This window comes from Octopus sinensis, linkage group LG10 (genome assembly GCF_006345805.1).
Source record: "Octopus sinensis linkage group LG10, ASM634580v1, whole genome shotgun sequence".
NCBI lineage: Eukaryota > Metazoa > Mollusca > Cephalopoda > Octopoda > Octopodidae > Octopus > Octopus sinensis.
This window is the reverse complement of record NC_043006.1, coordinates 51,937,157-51,961,201: the sequence shown is the minus strand read 5'-3', so window position 1 is coordinate 51,961,201 and position 24,045 is coordinate 51,937,157. Positions and strand designations below refer to the sequence as shown.

Here is a 24,045-nt window from a genome sequence, read left to right as displayed (position 1 = left end):
TTTTAATATTTCATCACCGGATATATGGTTAATGTAATCGCACACATACATATTCATACGTGCATATATACTCATAGTCACGCACCTACATATACTTAGAAAATTAACTTGAGCTGGTCGGTAGATATAGCGATATACAAGAACTGTGATACAAGCACATACACACCATACGTAAGCGCTTACACACATTTACAAATACACATCTTTATTTAAAGCTGCGACCGTGTGAGTTACTACACTTCGGTGTTCCTTGCTGCCGATTTTCAGGCGATTGAATACACACACGCACACACACACTCATACACACACTATTTATATATACACGCAATAATCAAAACTCATACTGTTATATTTACTCACATACATAACTGGACAGATATAGATATACACATCTTGAAATATAAGCATACACACACATACACACAGACACACACGTATAAGCCACACAGAAGAGGGAAGAGAAGAGAAAAACAGAGAGGGGGTGTGATACAACTAAACAACTGTACGTACATAAAAAGTTACACATACGCATACATACAACTATATATATAATACACATGTATAGTAATTACAGACTCTTTCTCCACTCTCTTATAAATACTATATATTTGTACACGAACATATATTCATATATGCACACACGTCTACAGATATACATATTTGCAGTTCTAGATATTTATAAACGCACGGTTTTAAAGAGCAAAGACCAAAAGCGACATTCCATTTTCGGCGACAAGAAATACATTAATATAGAAATCTAATCCTGCATGAGATACAGCATATCAGTATGGATCGCTTATCCGATATACAGATAGCATATCAAAATTTGTAATCTGATAATCTGATAAGCTACAAATATCAGATACATAAATATCAGAATATTTAGGTTTATCAGGTATATATAATAGCATTTTAGGCTGTATAGTATATTAGGCTATATAGGTTATCAGATATATATAGCATATAATCATGAATATCGTGCTAGATAAAAAGTACATCAGATATAGATCACGAGATAAAGAATAATTTTGCTGGCTTACAATCCAAGCAACAATACTACATTCTTTCTATTCTTTACACTTACTCAAAGGACATTTGTTTCCTTTTTTACTTTTCATTGCATTTAACCCATTAGACTCTTACATACGTCTCTGCATATTAAATAATTTTAATACACCATCTTTCCCAAGTTGGTATTCAGATATGTTCTACACTCAAACTGCTTTTAAAGAAGCATTTGGTCCATCTTTCGGATATTTCATCTTTATTTTACATTTCGTCTAAGGATGGTAGGTAATGTGTGCTAAATGTCAATTTAACCCGAAGGTGATAAATAATGATTGTGATTTGTATCTTTAAATATATAAACAGGAAAGAAAGTGAAGAAAAAAAGGCCAAAGAAAAACCACTTGGTAATTAGCTAAGTAGGAAATTAATTTCATACTTTCAGCCATTCACACTTATTCTTTCTTTTTGGTGAGAACAAAGGATTCAAACTTAATTTCTAGAACACTGAAATAACACATCAACATCCAAACAACTACGCCTTTCACTGCGGAGGTTGATTCTACCCAACTATATCTCACACAGTTTTTCTGTGATTTTATCCTTACCTCCCTCGCTCTCAGCCCAGACATTGAAAACTGTATTAATATGTTTAAATCGCTCTCGAACCACCGGGCACGGCGCATGCCTTTGCCCAAAACACGAACTAACAATGCTTATAACCGAAAAATACTAATACCTTTTCCACTGGACCACTGAGATTTCTGTTATATAATTATATCATGTATTAATGAAAGACCAATAATGGATATCGTAGTAACTTCCTGCATGTTCACAAGACAGATGTATTGTACGAACAGTTGTTGTAAAGTTGAAAGGATGGAGTCCCAATGTTATTACAATAAATGAATTTCACGGATGTAATATTCTCAATGGATTATATTTATGATAATATCGAAGACAGAAAGAAGAAATAAAACCGATAATAATAGAAATGCGAAATACTAAGGAGGGAAATATTGTGAAATAATAACAATGACAGTGATAAGAAATCGGTAAATATTATGTAGTTAAGCTCTCCTCTTCTCTCTCTCCTTTCCTCTTTTCACTCACTGTTTAGACACATAAATAGTAACACATATACAACGCACACACACACACACACACGCACATACTATATATATATATATATATATATATATATATATATATATATATATATATATATATATATATATATATATATATATATATATATATATATTCTTTTTCGAAATGGTGGCTCTCGAAGCAAATGAAGCTGTAAATAATAGAGTATAGATATTGGGTTATATATACACTGATAGCGTTTATTCTTCTTCTATATCTCAATACTATTTTCTGCTAGTTATTACGGATGTATCACTAAAAACTAAAAAAACCAAAACAAAAAAGGAATTTAAAAAGAACCAACGGCAACAAGGATAATACAAGAACTATTCAATATAGGACAACTGTAAAAGTGTCCTATATATAAATTGAGGAGAACAACAATTGCTATGAGGCCAGGGTTAAAATGGGCGACTCGCAGTCGACTTTGTTCGGTGATATGTAAGTATAAGGAACACTCTTGATTTACTAATTAATAACAAATCTTTACTTTCAGATGTGTTATCAGAGCAACTAAGATTTAATATTTGTGCATAAAGACATTTAAGGGCGGCTTATCCTGATTTTCTTTCTGCCCCTGAAATAAAGACCAATTCCCTTTCGTTTATTCATTTGATCTTCTTAAAAACGACTTATTTTAAAATTGCTCAATGTTTCGACAAATTTCTTTCTTGTGCAAATAAACACTTCTAATTTGACGGTTGAAATTGTTTTCCCTGTTGTTGTAGATTATCACGATTGTCCTATATACGGCAAACACGACTTCAACTCTTAGAAGCTATCTAAACGTGCTTTTTGCTGTCTAGAGAATATTTTACGAGACATTTTGCGAACAATTATGCATGCACAAATATTTACATATATACATACAGGCATACAGGCATGCATAATACATACATACATATCACGTGTCATAATATTGACAATATTTGTAGCAATAATAGTACCCGTAATAATATTGCCAATATAAATTTAACAATAGTTGAAAGGATAATTAACTTACATACAAGGATTTTCTATTTTATATCAGTTTCCTATTTCTTTATTACACACAAGGGGCTAAATATAGAGGGGACAAACAAGGACAGACAAACGGATTAAGTCGATTGTATCGACCCCAGTGTGTAACTGGTACTTATTTAATAGACCCCGAAAGGATGAAAGGCAAAGTCGACCTCGGCAGAATTTGAACTCAGAACGTAGCAGCAGGCGAAATACCGCTAAGCATTTCGCCCGGCGTACTAACGTTTCTGCCAGTTCGCCGCCGTTATATCAGTTTCCATTTTAGTGAAGTCCATTCTTTACATATATTGCTGCCATAATGAACTAAGAATTTCACTCTAGCAAAAGCAGCATATTATTTTCTGTTTAGGTGATATTATTATCAGATTTCAACAGATTGTCTTTCTGAGTATTTTCTTTTGCAATGAGATGTTAAATTGTTTTGCTGACTCTGAAGGTTTGAATTGCGAACGATGAAAATATTTTGTAACAATGTTGAAACAATTTTGAAGCGATATAGCAATTATGTAAAAAAAAATAAACTTCATTGTGACAATGTTGGAACTATATTGTAACAATGTTGAAGCTATATTATAACAGTATTGAAACTATTTTGTTACAATATTGCAGCTATATTGAATCTATATGGCAATTATGTTAAAGTATGTTGAAATACTGTTGGGACTTATAAAGTTACACTGTTGCAATTATCTTGTAACAATGTGGAAACTATAAACAGTGTTAAAAGTATACAGCAATTATGTTGATATTATATGGCAGTGATGTTACAATTAAATAACATTGAAGTTAAACTATTCTGTTACAATGCAGAAACTACGTTGTAACAATATTGAAACTATACTGTAGCAATTCTGAAATAATACAGCAATTATGTTGGATCTGTATTGTAGCACTGTTGAAACTACAGTGTAGCAGTGTGGGAACAATATAGAATTTATTTTGAAACTGTACCCAATCAATGTTGAAATTATATTAAATATATGTGAAGGCGCATGGCTCAGTGGTTAGAGAGTCGAACTTACGACCGTGAGGTTGTGAGTTCGAATCCCGGACCGGGCTGCGTGTTGTGCTCTTGAGCAAGACACTTTATTTCACGTTGCTCCAGTTAACTCAGCTGTAGAAATGAGTTGCGACGTCATTGGTGCCAAGCTGTATCGGACTTTGCCTTTTCCTTGGATAACATCGGTGGCGTGGAGAGGGGAGGCTGGTAAGTATGGGCGACTGCTGGTCTTCCATAAACAAACTTACCCGGACTTATGCCTCGGAGGGTAACTTTCTAGGTGCAATCCCGTGGTCATTCCTGACCAAAGAGGGTCTCCGATGTTGGGACATCTAAAGCTATATTAGTATCACCAAGGTTTGAATGAAAATTTTCTTCGCATTCACGTGGTAGAGGTTTCAAACATATTTCAAGATAGCTGAGTTAGTACCACTGCTATAGATAGCCCCGTAATGACTCAAGATTTGTCTGGAAAATTGATGAACGGAAATGTGAGAAACTCATCGGATGGATTGTTCTTAGATTATAGCTTTAATTTGTCGCCCGGTCTAACACGATCAGGTATCTCAGGGGTGACTTTAGAGGTATTTTCTATGTTCGTTCTATGATATTACTGTGTTGGAAATATATTAATACTATATCGAAAGGAAATTGAAATTGTGTTGAAATTATATTGAAATTATGTTAAAACGATGTTGAAACGATGTTCAAACTATAAAAAAAAACTTATATTGACACTGTTGAAATTATTAAAACTATATCAAAGCTACAATGAAAATTAATTAAAATATAAATTTATATATATGTATAAATTATTACTAGGAAAGTTTGACAATTACTTCGAAGTTTGGGCTCACTGATCGTCATCAGATTGCCTAATGACGATTAGTTAGCCACTACTGTCAACTCCTGTACGAATTGATATATTACTGGTCTATAAAGTATTGAGCCATCCTACAGTTTTAATATTCATTTGTTTTATATATAACTTTAAATACAAAATCTTTTATGAGCAGTAATATCCCTATCTGTATGCATGTGTCTATCTCACTCTCTTCTTTCGATGTATATATATAAATATTATGTGAGGTCACTTGCGAGTGCTACTGGTAACATGTAACCCAGTACAACATGCTGCATGGTCGGGTCGTCAGCGACTAAACCGGCAACCCCACCAAGCTTGCTTGGTGAGGAGGGTGTTTATTGGTCACCCTGCGGGATGAAAAACAAAACCCGTCAAAGGGCGGAGGAACTCTTGAGAGTCAACGGCCATCCAATAAATGTCTTAAGGCTGTATCATGCGCGGGGACATAGAAATAATCGGACTGAATACCCGATCGCGTGGTTAAACCATTGGGAGTGAAGGACTCCTAGCCTTTGTTAGGGCATCCTTCTAGGAGAAGGTAACTCAGGTAACTGGGATAACTTCGACATAAAACTTGCGGCTCAGTGGTTAACGATGATGTTGAGTTGTTCTTCTTTTCAGATTATGGCTGCTGTTGCTTAGTGAGTGGGATTGACTCAGTGCACAGCCTTTCCTCACTTTAAAAAATATCTTCTTGCACAGGCATTGCACGATAACAACATTGATAAAGCTTCGTGCAATGGCCATACTCGATAACGAGGGGGCAGCCACCGTATATATATATATATATATATATATATATATATATTATATAACGGGAAGCTTTATGAAAATAGACAAAAGACGAAGGCAGGTGGGAAACAAACAAACAATTGTATTAGTATATATATATATATTAGTATTATATATAATATACACCGAAAGAAGAACTCATAGATAGAATGATAGATAGATGCATACATACACACATGCATGTGTGTGTGTATTATTACATTAAGAGCTGTTACTACAAGTAAAGCTTTACTTATAGATACACCCTTAATGTAATAATGTATTTTAAAAAATTATATACTTAGTATTAATTTTTTTACCTTAATTGGTTTTACACGCTGGCTACTATATATATGTGTGTGTATACATATATATATTATACATATACATACATACATAACCTCCCCCCCACACACACACACACTTATATACATATATAACTCAATGAACACAGACATTCTCAACCTCTCATCAGTTTGTGGCCAAATATCATCGTAATTGAGACACCTTCTGATAATATTGCTCAATATGGCGGTGTCAGGAACATAAGCTGTTGGGAGTCATATGACGTATTCGTTAGGCTTAGAATCTCGATTGAAAATCATTTAAAATTCAGTATAAAATTCTGTTGGTGCCTCTTTAACTCAATGAATTTTCAATGGATATTTTTAAATTTTATCCCTAAATTTGATAACTGGTTTAACTTGATGATATTCTCAATAAATACATTCGCTAGTCGAATACAGGTTTTATAGTTCACAGATATGTAGAGGGATCTGCATCAGTGTGTGTGCGTTATGTTGGGTGATGGGTTGAACATCGAGAGAGGTTAGATAGTCACTTGATTGACAAGATTTTGTATTCATAGGTCTGCCATTGATAAATATGTGGAGTAAGGTTCTCTGTCGGTTACGGCGATGAATATTGAATTTCCCTGCTCGCAGCACTAGCGTATAAGCATCTGAATATTTCGCAGAAACTGGTGTCTTTTCATGTCGTGAGAGTGTGATATAATGTGACGAGACAAGATTTTGAGAATTACTGGTACAACTGAGCAAGGGAGACTGTGTATGAGGAAGAAGGACAGAAAAAAGAGAGATGAAGAAGAAGAAGAAGAAGAGAAGAAGAAGAAGAGAAGAAGAAGGAGGAGGAGGAGGAGGAGAAGAAGGAGGAGGAGGAGAAGAAGAAGAGGAAGCAGGAGGAGAAGAAGAAGAAGAAGAAGAAGAAGAAGAAGAGGAAGCAGGAGGAGAAGAAGAAGAAGAAGAAGAGGAAGCAGGAGGAGAAGAAGAAGAAGAAGAAGAAGAAGAAGAAGAAGAAGAAGAAGAAGAAGATGTATTCTAGTGCTGAACTGGCACTTTTTCAATACCAGATGCAGAAAAAGAGTTTACTCAACACAAAGAACGGAAACGACAATCCAAAAACCATTGTATTCGACAATGCCAGTTTGATGCTTATTATAATATGTAAAATAAACAGAAAATTTTCTCATTAAAGAAATAGTATTTAAAAATTAATAGGCCTATTAGACAACACACATTCTTACATCGCAAGATGTGACAAACCATGATTAGGAAGCTCACTTTTCAATCACGAAGTTTCCTCGTAGTTAAAGTTTCGACAAAAAGAGCCAGATAGAATAAGTACCAGACTTTTACAAATAGGATTGGGGTCAGTTTGTTCGACTAAAATTTCCATAGTGGCTCCAGCATGACTGAAACAAGTAAAAGATAAAAGAAAAGATGATACATACATACATACATACATACATACATACATACATACATACATACATACATACATACATACATACATACATACATACTGGTTCACATAGAAACAGAAATACCAAAATTACACACCGTTTCTTTGTGGATGACTTGAAACTTTATGCAAAGAATATGTATGAAATGAAAAAGATCCTTAACCTAGCTACAACATTCTCAAAGGATGTAGGGTTGGGGCTTGGTCAGGATAAATATTGTTATATGGTTGTGAGAAGGGGGAAAACTATAAACCAGACCAGTAATATCTCCATCAATGATTTGACTGTTTCCCCCTACATCTGACGAGGAATGTTACAGGTGTTTAGGGGTGGATGAAAACATCTTACAATGGCACCTGAAACAAAACGAATATTACAACCGAATAAAGAAAATTTGGACCTCAGACTCTCTGCATTCAATGAAACAGTGATCCACAATGTGTTTATAGTGTCAGCACTCATACCAACATTTGAGCTGCTTGACTGAACGCTTGATGAGATCCGAACTATTGATGTGAAACCCCGAAAAATACTAACAAGCACACATAATTTCCACATAAACAAGGCGGCAGAGGTTCAACATCGATCCAAAATGCTCTTGAATGTCGTATCATATCGGCAACGTCTTTTAACCACCAAGTGTCGAAGTGCATCCTTTGACCAAGTCTGCATACACGAGGCTGATAACATCAAAAAACTTGGAAGGCAGTTCCTTGAGCAACATTATTTGTCTGATAACCTAGCATACATGCCCAAGGAAGTCGCACGACTCAACCGGAACGTATCATCATGTGAAAGGGCGAGCCTATATGAGCAGAAGACTATGCATGGATATGTTAGTAGAAAGCTCCGAGATGATAGTAACATCGATCTCCGAAACAGTTTATCGTGGACCAATAGCCGGTTAACTACCTCCCACTTTGAAGGGTATGCGTTTGCAATCCAGGAATAGAAAATATCAACCAAGTACCTGATGCACAAAATGGATAGAGATGCAGGAAAAGCAGTAAAATGTGACAACTGATGCAGATTTTGCGGAGTTAACACCGAAGATATCACCACATCATAAGCAGTTGTCCGAAAATGTCATCATGGTATTATCTACCGATGAGACATGATGTTGTCGCTAGGACACTCTATAATGAAATCCGTCGAAAGGATAAGCCCGAGGACAAAGAACCCACTCATAATAAAAAGGAGTACTGGTGGAATGTCCCAGTGAAGACCTCAATAAAATGTAAGCACAGCAGACCTGATATAATGATTTGGGTCAGAGAAACTGTGCACAGTTGTGGAAATTAGCTGCCCAGCGGGTGTTAATATGAAGCTGAAGATCAGTGAAAAAGAGGATACCTACGCTGAACTATTAAGAAATCTTCAGTTACTCAATCCAGACTACTAGTTCAGATTTATACCCGTAATTATTGGAGCTCTGGGATATGTAACACATTGCCTAAATACCAATCTTGAGAAATTAGGCTTCTGAAAGCCACAAAGGTCCAATCAAAAACTACAGATCCAATTCATTACTGGAACTGTAAAAATCTATAAAACTTTCCAGAAGTTTATCATTTAAATATATATGAGCATTTTTAGATAGGCAACTGATTGCATGAGTATACATACATAAAACAAAACATACAAATCTGCACATATACAAGCATACATACAAAAATACCCCGTTGTTGATGTTGAAATTCCAAAAGGCTCTTTCTCTAATGGCAAAAAATCTTGAAATAAAACTGAACAATGATACACAAATATATTTAAATCTAACGACGACAATGATGATGAATGGAATTAACAACAGAATGTTGGTATACAACAATAGAATAAAAATAAATATTAAGCTTCATTTGTCCATGTGTTCATCAAAAACTATTTCATTATAAGTAAACTTGAAACACGGCGGGGAGTTGGCAGAATCGTTAGCATGCCGGGTGAAATGCTTAACAGTTTTTCATCTGCCACTACGTTCTGAGTTCAAATTCCGCGGACTTTGCCTTTCATCCTTTCGAGGTCGATAAATTAAGTATCAGTGACACACTGGGGTTGATGTAATTGACTAGCCCCCCTCCCCGAAATTTCAGGCCTTGTGCTTATAATAGAAAGGATTATGAGTAAATTTGAATAAACTAAGTAAACAATTTCTGGTCATCATGAAATACATTTTAGCTTTTTTGATTTCACATTCACAACTTTGAACAGAAAATACATATGCGACCATTTACATTTTTGTAACGGGTCGTACACGTATTTTCCTGAAGTTGATTTCGGCCTGTTTTTATTTATTCCTATACAATATTCTTGATTACCTAATATTTGCAATAAAAAATATTTAGTATCGCGATAGTATAAGTATTTGGGGCCTAACCACCGCATGACATTAAAAGATGATTTACTTAACTTATTACAGGTTTTTTTGTTGTTATTTATTTCATTTACTATATTTTACTTGTGATTGGGGAGGAGAGGATTGGATTGAATTAGGGTGAGCTGTAGAAACATTAAACTGATAAAAAAATCCTAAAGTAAAAGAAACAACATTGATAGCATACTCCACCCAGTCGACAGTATCCTGAATACAGATAAAGATCAATTTATCAGCCGCAAGTTTAGTAAATCTAAACGATATAAAGAAATAAAGAAGTAAACATCTGGTCGTGCGTAGGTTATAAAACAGGTGATAATCACAAGTATTTAGTTACAGGAAGATGACAGGAACAACAGCTTTTGTTGTCCTACGTCTGTCATGGAGAATTAATGTTAATCAAATCGAAATCAGTGATGTGATTACGTGGCATCTAATGTTGCCATGACTACGACAAGACAATCGATCAGAAAATAAGACCGTGAACCTCATAAGACTAAATATTTGCTTAAAGATTTCTTGATTCTCTTTCTTTCTTTCTTTCTTTCTTTCTTTTTTCCTATCTTTCTTTCTTTCTTTCTTTCTTTCTTTATTTATTTATTTCCTTCTTTCTTTCTCTTTTTTATCTATCTAATAAACTAGCCAGTTTTCTTTCTCTATATCTATCTCTTTCCCATATTCTCACTACCTCTCTCTAGTCCTTAACCACTCATTCTTTCTCGCTTTCTTCATATTTTAAGAGTCTTTATCTTTCCATATTCCCAATTCCTTCCCTCTCTTTATCTCTCTATCGTGTATATAAGCGTACGTGTGATGTGTATGAGTCTCTGTCTGCATAAATCTCTCTTTCTCAATCACAGTCTCAGTCTCAATATATGTGTGTGTTTGTGAGTGTGTGTGTATGTGTCTGTGTTTCATTCGTATACACACGTACATTCATACATGAATATATTAGTGCGACCGCGTGTGTACCGTTGGAGAATTTTTTCCTCCGTCTTCCCTTCTCAGGATCTTTCATTTTCCCGTGTTTCTGACGAAGAGCTCCGCTCGAAACGTTAAACCCTCCTTCTCCCCTTCCTTCCTGAGCGTCCAATAATACTATATTTGTTCCACGTCCTCGCGTTGTTGTGTTTTCTCTTTTTGTTTTCATGTTTGGATTAACTATATATATATATATATATATATATATATATATATATATATAATATATATATATATATATATATATATAGTGAGAAGTTATTCTATATGGAGATTCCCATTCACTCTGGAGGTGAGAAGAACCAGGAAGCGGAAAATTATGTGATTATTTCACCTCTTGGTTTTAGAAGATACTATTATTTCTAGGAACTTTCTGTCTATTTTAAGGTGTCATTTGTAGGCTGTAGAAATTCCGCAGTCTTTTCGGTGTGCATTATGTCAACATAAGTTACTTTTGCCAAGACAATATCGCTTCCACCACTACACACTACAATCGAGATTGCATGACTAGACTATCTACATCCAAGCAACAAACTCAGAGTTACTGAGATAAAAACACTTGTCCTCTAGAGTGCTACATTTCCAAAGATCTAGTGTAATAGATTTACGTGCATTCCACCGTGATGGTATCCCATGGGACTATACTGAGTTCATCGTAATCAACTAAAGTATTTTGTTTCGAGTCAAAACTTTGAGCGGTTACATTATTTTGATGATGTTGATGATGATGATGATGACGACGACGAGGAAAAGGAGGAGAATTTATTTACAAACCAGAATGGATCGGAGAAAACAGGATATAGTATAAAGACAAAATAAAAGAAGGAAAGACAAAAGATAAATATGGTAGATGGGATTTAGATCTTAAAAAATAACAAGAACGAAAACAAATAGCAAGAAAAGTTATGCTGAAACAAAGTTCCGCAATAGTCGGACGCTACCGGAAGCCACTCCAGAAAGCCTCACGAAATCTGGATCGCCCAGACCACGAGAGCAGTTGCCCCCTCTCAGTCGTCATCCTTTAATCTAGAAGTATATACACGGAGTAGGCCGGTTTACGCTTGCCATCTTTACTAGCATCACCCACATTTCAAATAATTTAATTGGGGTAAATCTTCCTCCTCCATTCTCACTTTCCTTTCTCAAGGAAACTTGAAAATGTTGAGGAGCGCTTGGCCAAAGAGAAAAGTATCCGTCTTAGATCCTTTCAACCTCGTTCCCAGTAAACCTCTTTCGTTTTAGCTATCTGGCATAAGAAAAGAAAACTCCATAGATTAGCAGTGCTGGAACACCTGACGTGTACCTGGAAGACGGTTTCGTAACTAAACGTACATTTTGACAGAACCGGTTGGTGGCATGTTTGTGCCTCTAAGTCGACGGTCATTCTCAAGAATATAATTTCGGTCGCGACACGTTTCTAATTGCCTCTTCTAATTTTCTTTAATTCACTCTCTAACCTATTTTTCTATTGGTATTTCTTTACTAAAACTTAACGCATCTGCTCTAAGAGCCTTTTTCAGTGTGCTCCACCACCGGTTGCTGACGACTTCCCCAGTCAATTGATGTTTAAGGAAATCGTCAATCCAGGCTCAGGTTTTTTTTTTCTACACCGGAAGCAGCAAGTTCCAGTAGCCTGGCCCCGGTCTACAGCTCAAGCCAGAACGATCATGTAGATCACAAATTTATTGTCTGTGTAGCGACTGTTTGAAATTATGAACTTCCTACACTTTCCTTGTCTACTGACCAAATAAATTATCTATATACTATCTGGAAAACGTGATGTGGCCACTTTTCTTTACGCTAGAACATTCGGGAAATTCAATTGGAAATGGCTCAAACAATTGGAAATGGCTCGGGTTTTACATCCACTTCTCTTATTTTCCAGTTAGATACAATACCACTAAGATACCGCCTCAGCCAACCAATAACGCTAAAAAGTGTAACACTTCCAGATGCCTGAAGAAATCCAGTCGCCCTACACTTTCTATGGCATAGGTAGAGACTGGTCTAAAGGCGCCGCCTTTGCTGCTGTACACATTCAAAACTGCCCATCGACTTACCACCCAAGAAGATTGTCCTTAACTCGAATGAAGTAAGACAGCGCAAAAAAAGAGTAATACCATGGCCTAACCAGAAAGATGAAGAGATTATGAAACCAAGTTGGCACTTATTCTTGTGGACAATTGGTACAATTGATACAACATCCAAAATGGTACAAAGGGTATTGAAGGATATTAGAATTGGGAGACGCAGAAAATTAACAGAAAAGAAAGATTCTTGGCAGTTGAAAGATTCTTGAGATTATCACTATTAATTTCAGCTATGCCATTTGCTATTTCCTTTAATCTTGATTCACTGTAACCGCGCTTTACATAATGGCGCACAAAAGTATTTGCATATTTCCAATAATCCCCAATGCCTGTGCAAATGCGTCTTGTATGATGTGGATGATCAGAGAGGCGATGGAGATAAATATGGGATGATGTGGGTTTGCAAAATAACTTTGTGGCTATTCGGCCTTCCGAAAATTTGACTTTTGTGTCCAAAATATCCGACGCTAGTTTTTGAAAAGCTCAACGTGAATTTTATTTTGGACTTAAAGCCATAGTCTTCCGCGAAGCTGTCACAGAAATGTAAAAATTTGACTAAACTATCCTGTGTTCCTTCCCAGACAAAAAAGACGTCGTCAATGAACCGTAACCAGAGTATAGTTTCATGACCATTCGGGGATTTGAATGCCTCCATTAATTGCGTTTCAAGTTTTGTCATGAAGACATTTGCGAAATTAACTGCTATAAGTGTATCCATGGCATATCGCTTCGTCTGATGTAAAACTTTTCTCCAAATTTCATTGTTACTTTGTAACACAAATTTTAATAATTTACATAGAAGCTGAGGAAATACTTTTCTTTGACCATTTTTCAAAGGCTTTCATGCATGCTTCCACCCCATTGTCGTGATCGATGCTGGGGTGTAAGGAGGAAACATCCATGGTTACCAAAAAACAGTCTTTAACACTACTTCGATGTCTAGAAAAATTGTTCAATTTGGAAGCAATATCAAAAGTATCCCGAATGTAAAAACTTGATCTTTTAGCTATCGGGAGCAGAAAGCCATCCAGCCATTCCTAAATTTTAGCAGTGCAACATTCATACCCACTGAAAATTGGGCGCAATGAAGGAAATTTTTCGAAATGTTTATGGATTTTTGGAACGTAATAGCTTAGATTCCGTGTCATTTATGAATTTTTTTCCTCCATTTCCAAAATTATTTTATCAAGTTTTTCTCTGTAATTGGGGATTTGGATCTACAGGTAGTTATTCATAAGAAGTTTTGTCACTTAAAGCTTTTTCACAAGCTGAGATTTTCCGTCCTTGTCCATAATTTCAATAGCGCCTCTTTATCCGCCATTTTTTTAATAACAATAGAATCAATATTTGCTAGGCGACGGAGCGCGCTTTGCTGGGAATCTGTAAGGTTATTTCAGCTCTTCTTTTTACAGGTTTTAATGCTTTCTCTAATTCCTGTCTGACAAGATTAGAGATATTCTAACAGTGCATATGAACATCCCTCTGAACTTTATCCGGACCCAATTTGGATTCTTTAAAATCCAATTATGTCAGATCCAATCATCATCATCATTTCTTTCAAGAGACATAGACTTTTCTGACATCCCGTTACCAATTCTTTCAAGATATTCTGAATGATAAATGGCAAGAAAACCTCTCAAAAGCAAATACCCAAAGACAGCTAATAATGCCGGTGTTGACAAAGCCCTTACCCATCAATGGTTATTGTCTTCTGGATTAAAATCAGAAACAGAAAGGTTTATCTTAACAGCTCAAGATCATGCCTACCTACAAGGAGCTACCAGGCCAGCATATTAAAGAACGGTAGTAGCCCAACATGTCGTGTATGTCAACAACAAAATGAAACCATTGATCATGTTGTCTCCAAGTGCAGTCTTCTTGCGCCTACAGAGTATCTCAACAGCCATGACAGAGCTGCACAATATATTCACAGGGTAATTTCCAAAAACCTGGACCTGCCCAATGATAAAATCTGGTGGGAACACAAACCACCTCCAGTGCTTGAAAATGATCACACCTCACTCCTCTGGAAATTCACCATTCAAACTGACAGAAAGATAGATGCAAATAGGCCAGACATCATATTGAAAGACTTCAGACAAAAATTATGCCTCATCATTGATATGACTGCCCCAATCAACATAAATGTTTCTGTCAAGCCCTATCAAATACTGAACAAGTGTAAAGATCTTGAAACAGAAATTGGCAAAATGTGGAACCTCAAGACTAAAATAATACCTGTTGTCATAGGTGCCCTAATAATGATAGCAAAAGGGGGTGATTCCTACCTAGCTCAGATACCAGGAAACCTCAAAATGGCAGAAGTTCAAGAGATAGTGCTCGTGGAAACAGCCCATATCCTGTGTAAAATGCTGTCTATGTAACCTCAAATTTTAAAATTTTTCTTATGTTTTCTTAAATATTCTCTAGAATAGTACTATGTGCAAGACCAAGTATATGATACCCTATTTCTAACTTCTAACTTGTTGTCTCTGGGTGAGACTTGGAGCCAACTTGTACAAGTACAAAGCAAAAGTCAAACATATGATAATAATGATGGTGATAGTGATGATGATGATGATGATGATGATGATGATGATGATGATGATGATGATGATGATATACATTGTTTTATCTTGGTATAAAAGATGGGCTACAACAAAAATTCTGCTCAGTACCACAGATTTGTTTGTCAGTTGTTTGACCTTAACCAGTTGACTATGTCCCTTAGTGGCTGACAATATGTGCATCTCTGATCATGAGCAGAAGTAGTGGGGGAGCATCATAGCCGTGTGTTGAAAGGAATTCTTAGAGGTGTGGATAATTCACCTCTGGAAACATGGGTGGTTCGTTCAACATCCTTAAACAATCCTTATTCAGTGACCTTTTGGGCGGGATGGGCTACTCGACTATAAGAAATTTCTAACTGGGCCCCATCTGCAAGGTCATGCGCTGTTTATCTTGATATGAGATCACCATGTCACGCACATATGGTTGTGATGCATGTGCCTGGTGTACCCTTATCAGACGAGTAGTCATGATGGGTATACTGGGCTTCATATATTTTACCCCAGCGCCACTTTGATGGCATGCACTGCTCTCTCACTCAATAATAATAATAATAATAATAATAATAATAATAATAAGTGGAAAATCACGAGAGACGAAAGAAGCTTCATTCTATCATAAAGGAAAGCAAAGAATTTGCTATTGATCTCGTGCAAGATACCCAAACTGAACAACCCGAGGGAATTACGGCAACTATTGTTGCAAAGAAGGTGAAAATAATGGCAACGAAAAAAGCGCACGAGCAATTGGCTGATAGGTGGGAGGAGAAACCTTTGCACGGCAAATATGTGGCCCGCAGCAAACAAGCTGATGTTGACCAGAAGCAAACCCATCAGTGGCTACGGAGCTCAGGGCTAAAAGCAGAGAGCGAAGGTTTCATCCTGGCTGCTCAAGATCAAAGCCTATTAACCCGGAACTACCAGGCCAATGTGATGAAAAGTGGAGCAGACCCAAAATGCCGATTCTGCAACGACATGATTGAAACAGTGGACCACCTAATCTCTGGATGTAAAATCTTAGCACCAGTGGAGTATAAATTAAGACATGACAGAGTTGGCCAATATCTACACTGGCTAATAAGTCGGCATTACAATATCAAAACTGCCGACAAGTGGTATAATCACCACCCTGAGGCTGTAACTGAAGGAGAAAATGTAACGATTCTGTGGGACTTTCCAGTACATACAGACCGAACCATCAAGGCCAATAAACCAGATATTGTTGTGAAAGACCAAAACAATAAAGTTTGCTTATTGATCGACATGAGCATCCCTTGTGATCATAATATCTCAGCGAAAGAGTTTGACAAGCTCAGAAAATATAAAGACCTACTCATTAAAATTGAGAAAATGTGGCATCTCAAGGCGGTTACAATACCAGTGATCGTAGGAGCACTAGAAATGATCAAGAAGGGAACCGAAAATTATATGAGAATGATCCCTGGCTTACCATCCCTGCAAGAAGTGCAAAAGTTTGTCTTAACTGGTACATCACACGTATTGAGAAGAGCATTGTCGATGTGAGAACTGTTGCTGCTCATGTATTTTAATTTAACTTAAAAAAATAAATAAAAAATGGATGAACTATTGAGTTTGGTTTAATGGCCTACCAATGTATACTATGAGTTTCTTTGCCCTAGGAGTCGGGAAGACACTCGGCAAGAAATGGAAGCAAATTTGAAAGAAGAAAAAAATAAATAAATAATAATAATAATAATAATAATAATAATAATAATAATAATAATTATCATAGCAGCTCAAGATCAATGCCTACCAACAAGGAACTACCAGGCCAACATATTAAAGAACGGCAGTAGCCCAACGTGTCGTGTATGTCAACAACAAAATGAAACCATTGATCATGTTGTCTCCAAGTGCAGTCTTCTAGCGCCTACAGAGTATCTCAACAGGCATGATAGAGCTGCACAATATATTCACTGGGTAATTATCAAAAACCTGGATTTGCCCCATGAAAAAAACAGGTGGGAACACAAACCACCTCCAGAGCTTGAAAATGACATCTCACTCCTCTGGAACTTCACCATTCAAACTGACAGAAAGATAGATGCAAATAGGCCAGACATCATATTGAAAGACTTCAGACAAAGAACATGCCTCTTCATTGATATGACTGTCTCAATCGATATAAACATATCTGTCAAGACCTACCAAAAACTGAGCAAATATAAAGATCTTGAAATAGAAATCAGCAAAATGTGGAACCTGAAGACTAAAACAATACCTGTTGTCATAGGTGCCCTGGGAATGATAGCAAAAGGGGCTGATTGCTACCTAACTCAGATATCAGGAAACCCCAAAATGGCAGAAATTCAAAAGATAGTGCTCATGGGAACTGCTCATATCCTACGCAAAATACGAAAATTATGTTTGTTTTAAAACTTGAGATTACATAGAATGTAATCTCAAGTTTTAAAACAAACATAATTTTCGTATTTAGACATTCACTAGTACAACGCTAAATACAAAACCAAATATATGGCACACTAGGCATAACAACAACATGAACTTCCAGCCTGTTGTCACTTGAGGTCTCTGGGTGAGACTTGGAGCCAACTTGTACAAAAATAAAGCAAAAGTCAAACATAGAATAATAATAATAATGATAATAATAATAATAATAATAATAATAATAATAATAATAATAATAATAATAATAATAATAATAATAATAACAACAACAACAACAACAACAACAACAACAATAACTAGGACGATGATGGCGACGGCAATGATAATGATGATAGTAATGATAATTTAGGCACAGGGCTAACAATTTTGAGCGTAGGTGTTAGTCGATATTTCGACCCTAGTACTCGACTGGTACCTTATTTTATTGATCCCGAAAGGTTGAATGTGACGTTTGCGAGGATTGAAGTCATAAAGAAAAGAGCTCGAACAAATACCGTCAAGGATTTTGTCCGACGCTCAAACGATTCTGCCAGTTCAGTCGACCACTCTTTATAATGATTTCTTTATTGAGGCACAAGATCAGAAATATGGCGAGGTTAGTTGGTCATACTGACACCTAATACTTGATTGACGCTTTATACTATTGACCCTCAAAAGGAGGAAAGTCAATGTTGATCTTGGCAGGATTCGAACTCAGAACATAAGCAGTAACCACGAATACGGTAAGGCATTTTGACTGTCACTCTAACGATTAAGCTAGATTAGTCTAATCTCATTGTAACGATTAAAAGATTTTTCGGAAGGAGATTATCAAAGAAAAATATATTATTCTGGAGGTAGTACAATTGAACTATCCAACAAAAAATGTCATTTCCTTGTTTGTTTTTCGTTTTGACATTACCTCTCATAATTTGTACCAGTTGATGGGATTTGAAAGACGGCAGAATCATTCTTAGCACAAAAGGAACAAACTAGTAGATTACTTTCACTTAAGCTTCTCATCTACAATAATTAATCTGGGTTGGATAGTCATTGCAATGGCACCAGCAAGAAATATAACAATAACAACAACACCATTAGCAGCAACAACAGCTCTAGTTATTAAAGTAAACAGTAAAATTGGAATAAGTTATTAATGATTTGCATCGGCAGCCAGTGAGTTTAAAGAGTTCAGGAGTGAAATAATCTGGTTTGCCGTAAGCAATATGAAAAGTCTGATGTTTCAAGCAGAACTGTTCGTCAGAGCGAGAGGTATAACATGTTTTCAAAGGATACTGAATGGACTGATTGGCAGTAGTGAGACAGAGAGAGAGAGGGGGGAAGGTGGACAGAAAGCTATTAACTGTGAGAAGACTACAGTGACCGGGTAACTATTCGGTACATGGTGTAAGAGGTGATTAATTAGTTGAATATGGATGGAAATTTGAATTCGATGAGTGACCTATAAAGTAGATGAAAGTGATAAGCGGCCAGCAGAAAAGTAGTTTCATAAGATGCGGTCGACAGATATATGGTCAACGGACATGAGATGAATAAAGATGTGACGAACAGCAACAAGTGAAGAGCCGCTTCCTTCTGCCATCGTTGTAGAAAGATCTAAAACAGATTTTGTATGAATAATTAGTAAACATTCCGCTAACAACCGTTCAGAACATGTATGAATCAATTCCTCGACGTATTACAACTGTGAATGATGCCAAAGATTGACCAACCCTGTGTCAAATTATAAAACGTCAATTTAACAGGATATTTCTATTTTGCCCAACAACAAATGTATGTGTATGAGTGTGTATGTATGCATGCAATACACACACCACACACACACATACATACACACACACACCACACACACACACACACACACACATACATATATATATATATATATATATATATATATATATATATATATATATATATATATATATATATATATATATATATATATATATATATATCATGCTGAGTAAAAAAAGTAAGCAACGATTTGAAAAATGAAATTAATCACAATATATTTCAACAATGCAGACATTTTTTCATCAAAGTAAGTACCAATACAATCAACACACTTTTGCCAACGAGTGGCAAATTTGTTTATTCCGGTAACATATAAATATGGAGTTCTAGAGATGATGAACTCTTTCAACGCACTTTCAGCATCGGCTTGATTTTTGAATTCCTCTCGCAGGAAACCATCAAGGTGCTTGAAAAAAAGGTAGTCGGTAGGAGAATAAGCTGGGTGGGGAAGAACTTCGTAGCCAAGTTCCCTCAACTTCTGGTGCGTCATTAGTGAAACGTGTGGTTGAGCATTGTAATGACGAAAGATTGACCCTCTTCTGTTGACCAGTCTGGGACTGAGGAATAGCAGTTTTTCGTCCATTTTAGTAATTTCATGGCAATATGTTTCTGCAGTAATGGTTTTTCTGGGTTTTAAGAAGTTATAGTAGAGAAGTTCAGTAGCACACCACCAAACCGTCATCATAACCTAGGGAAGGTTTTCGGTGCTTCATTTTGGTCCAACAGCTGCAAAGAAAAACAAACATTTTTTTAATTATTGTACAGAATCCACTTTTCATCGCAAGTTAGAATACGGTCGATATCGGAATGGTTACGGAGAAGAAGCGACGAGCAAATTGCATATCTGCGCATTTTCTGATTTTCGTTAAATCGTGTGGTACCCATTTGTCGAGCTCTTTTGATTTTCCGATTGCATGCAAATGGTTGCAGGCAGTTTTCTGGTTAACGTGGTGTTCTTTTGTTAGTTCTCGAGTGGTTTTACGTGGATCTTTCTCAGTGACCGTCTTTAATTGGCCGTCATCGATGACAGATGGGTGTCCACTACGCTCTTCAAGGTTCAGGTTTCCACTGCGAAGTCATTTAAACCATTTTCGAGCTGACCACTCACTGGTCATTTCCTCACCAAACGTTTTGTTCATATCCCGAACAGTTTCAACTGTTTTACGTCCTTTTTTGAAAATGAATAGCAAAATTGCTCAAATAGCGCGCCTTGACAGTTCCATTTCAGATTATTGTAACCACGGTACAAAAAATATCAATGTAAATTTATTGATTCATTTAGGCACATCTATGTCTGTATTATCAGACAATTACTAAAAAAATGTTTTAAAAAATTCAAAACTCTGCAAAAATCCGGTACAAATTCTTCATGGTTCAAAACGTTGCTTACTTTTTACTCAACCTGATGTGTGTGTGTGTGTGTGTGTGAGTGTGTAGCGCGAAAAAGCTCCGTCTACTTATGACGTGATAGTGCGATAAGGTAGGAAACTACGATATAAGTAGTGAGATCAACGGTGTACACTGGCAAGATGTTTTGACAAGGAGTTCGCATGCCATGCACAAAGGAGGGTTTTTGTTGATGTTTAGGATAATAACGTATGTATGTATGTATGTATGTATGTATGTATGCATGAATGTAAGGATATATGTATGCAATCATGTGTGTATAGATGGATGGATGCATGCATGCATGATTGAATGTATGTCATAGGGATGAATTTATAATGCATTCTGTTGTGGATTACTATTTCTGGAGTCCCAGGATTTTGAAAAGTATGGAACTTCTTATAAACCACTATTGTTCCCAGGCCAACTCTGACTCGGATTATTTGCATCTGACAGGATGCCAGATATGGATTTCTTAGTATGTTATGGAAGACATGCCAAACACAAAGTCTCACTGCTTTGTGAATGCCTTGGGACAAGAAAAGGCTAAGGGAGCCACCCTCGACGGCAAATCAAACAGTGATTCTTTCAGGTGGTCCGATGCACTCTATGATGCCCTTCTGCCAACCCTAAGGAAGAAGGAGCTCTCCAATCCTGCAAGGCAATTCACCTTGCAGAAGACACTCCAAGATAAAACCTACAGCTTCTTGGTCATCGCAGTCGTCTTAGCCTTCCAGGTCTAAAGAGTGGAATCGGATTACATAGACTGTTCCCTCTTTCAAACTACTGAGTGAGGGCAGAAAGAAATGCATTGTCCTCAGAGAATGTGCCGCTCTTTCTTATGATCTTCGAACACGACGACATTGCTATCATATATGTATGTATGTATGTATGTATGTATGTATGTATGTATGTATGTATGTATGTATGTATGTATGTATTATGTATGTGTGTATGTGTATGTATGTATGTATGTATGTATGTATGTATGTATGTATGTATGGGTCAGTTCAATATGTGACCGCGTGTGTATCGTTGGGGATTTTCTTTCTCCGTCTTCCCTTCCTTTGACTTTTCCTTTTTCTATGTTTCTGACGAAGAGCTCCGCTCGAAACATTAAATCCTCCTTCTTTCTTTCCATTCCTGAGCGTTCAATAACACTATACTTGTTCCACATCAGTCGCGTTGTGTTTTCTCTTTGTTCATGTTTGGATTAACTATGTATGTATGTATGTATGTATGTATGTATGTATGTATGTATGTATGTATGTATGTATGTATGTATGTATGCATGCACACATGTATGTACGTAGGTAAATATTAATGAACGTATATTTATATATGTGAACGTCTCTTTGCGAGTGGTTGCAATAATATTCATATATGCTTATTCGCTTAAGAGAAATATGTTAATGTGCGGATATGAGTGGTGTGGATTTTTTGGATACTTAAAGGAAAATCTACGTGCACACATATACCTACACACACACACACACACACACACAAACACATGCACACAAATACACTCGCATACACACACACACGCCACACATATCTATCTATCTATCTATCAGTATCTATCTAGCTATCTTTCTCTATATGTGTGCGAGTGTTTATGTACCCATACATGTGTGCGTGTGTGTATGTGTATGTGTTGATATGTGTGCATGTGAGTACACACGGTGACATACACACACACACACACACATATGCATATATTTGTGTGTATTGTAAATGCAAGCATTATTAATCATATTCATCAGGCTGTGTAAGGAGCTTATCCAGATTATATAAGTGTATAGCCGCAATATTGTTAATCCGCTTCCATTCACCAACCTACCAGCCGACAAATAACTACACGTGACATGCCTGAAATAGATTTGTTTATAATTTTCAGCAAAATATCTATATTAGAGTGTGTCAATATTGTATATTGTTTGCCAGCATAGCTTGACTAATTTGCTGTCCGTCCATCTGTCTGTATGTTTTGTACGCATCTAGCTTAGTTATACGCAGTTGAACTTACGATCACAATGTTGTGGGTTTGTCTCCCGGAGTGGGCAGCTTCTAGTGAGCATAGACAAGATCATCAGCTGAAAATGCGTTATCTCGTAAAATTCAAGCAGTAATTACTGCCAAAGGCGATCCTTCTCCATATTAAGATAAACTTGTTTGAAATTTTAAGGTGTTTCCATTATTTTGTCCAACCCCTGTACACACACACACACACACAAACACACAGCTATATATATATATATATATATATATATATATGAATGGAGTTTTGAAAATGCAATTTTAAAGATGTTTATTCACTTGACCGGTTTCACTTTTTTTAGAAAAAGATTGTCAAAAGTAAAATGTGAAGCTTTGTATAAGCTTTGTTGTGTTAAGTCCTGGTTGTCACAAAAGTATTAAAATACATATATACATTCTTTGATAATAATAAGAAAATGTTAAAAACAGTTTACAAGAAAGTATTTAAGAAAGTAATCAGAACGGCACTACAAAAGGTATTTTGAGTTCAATAAAAGTCATGTTTGTTTGGTAGTATATACGTATATACACAGGAGATATATTTAAGAATTTAACTGACCCTCTTTCTGACATTTTGTCTTGTGTGTAGCTAAGGAATATTTGCTAATTTCTCTATTTATCTATCTATCTACTTATCTATCCATCTCTCTTTCTCTCCCCTCCTCTCTCTCTCACTCTTTCTCTCTGTATGTATATATATATATATGTATATATATATATATATATGTATTATGTATGTATATATATATATATATATATATATATATATATATATATATATATAATATATATTATATATATATATATATAT

General features: G+C 36.1%; 1 protein-coding gene across 1 annotated transcript in view; it reads left to right on the top strand.

The window, feature by feature from the left end:
• The first annotated feature begins 2,244 nt into the window (after positions 1-2,244).
• Positions 2,245-24,045, top strand: part of LOC115216218 — a 42,654-nt gene continuing 20,853 nt past the window's right edge. Inside the window, exon 1 of the mRNA XM_036506661.1 lies at positions 2,245-2,595. Coding sequence (XP_036362554.1) covers positions 2,544-2,595 — 52 coding nt within the window. The 5' untranslated portion in view covers positions 2,245-2,543. The remainder of the gene's footprint in view (positions 2,596-24,045) is intronic.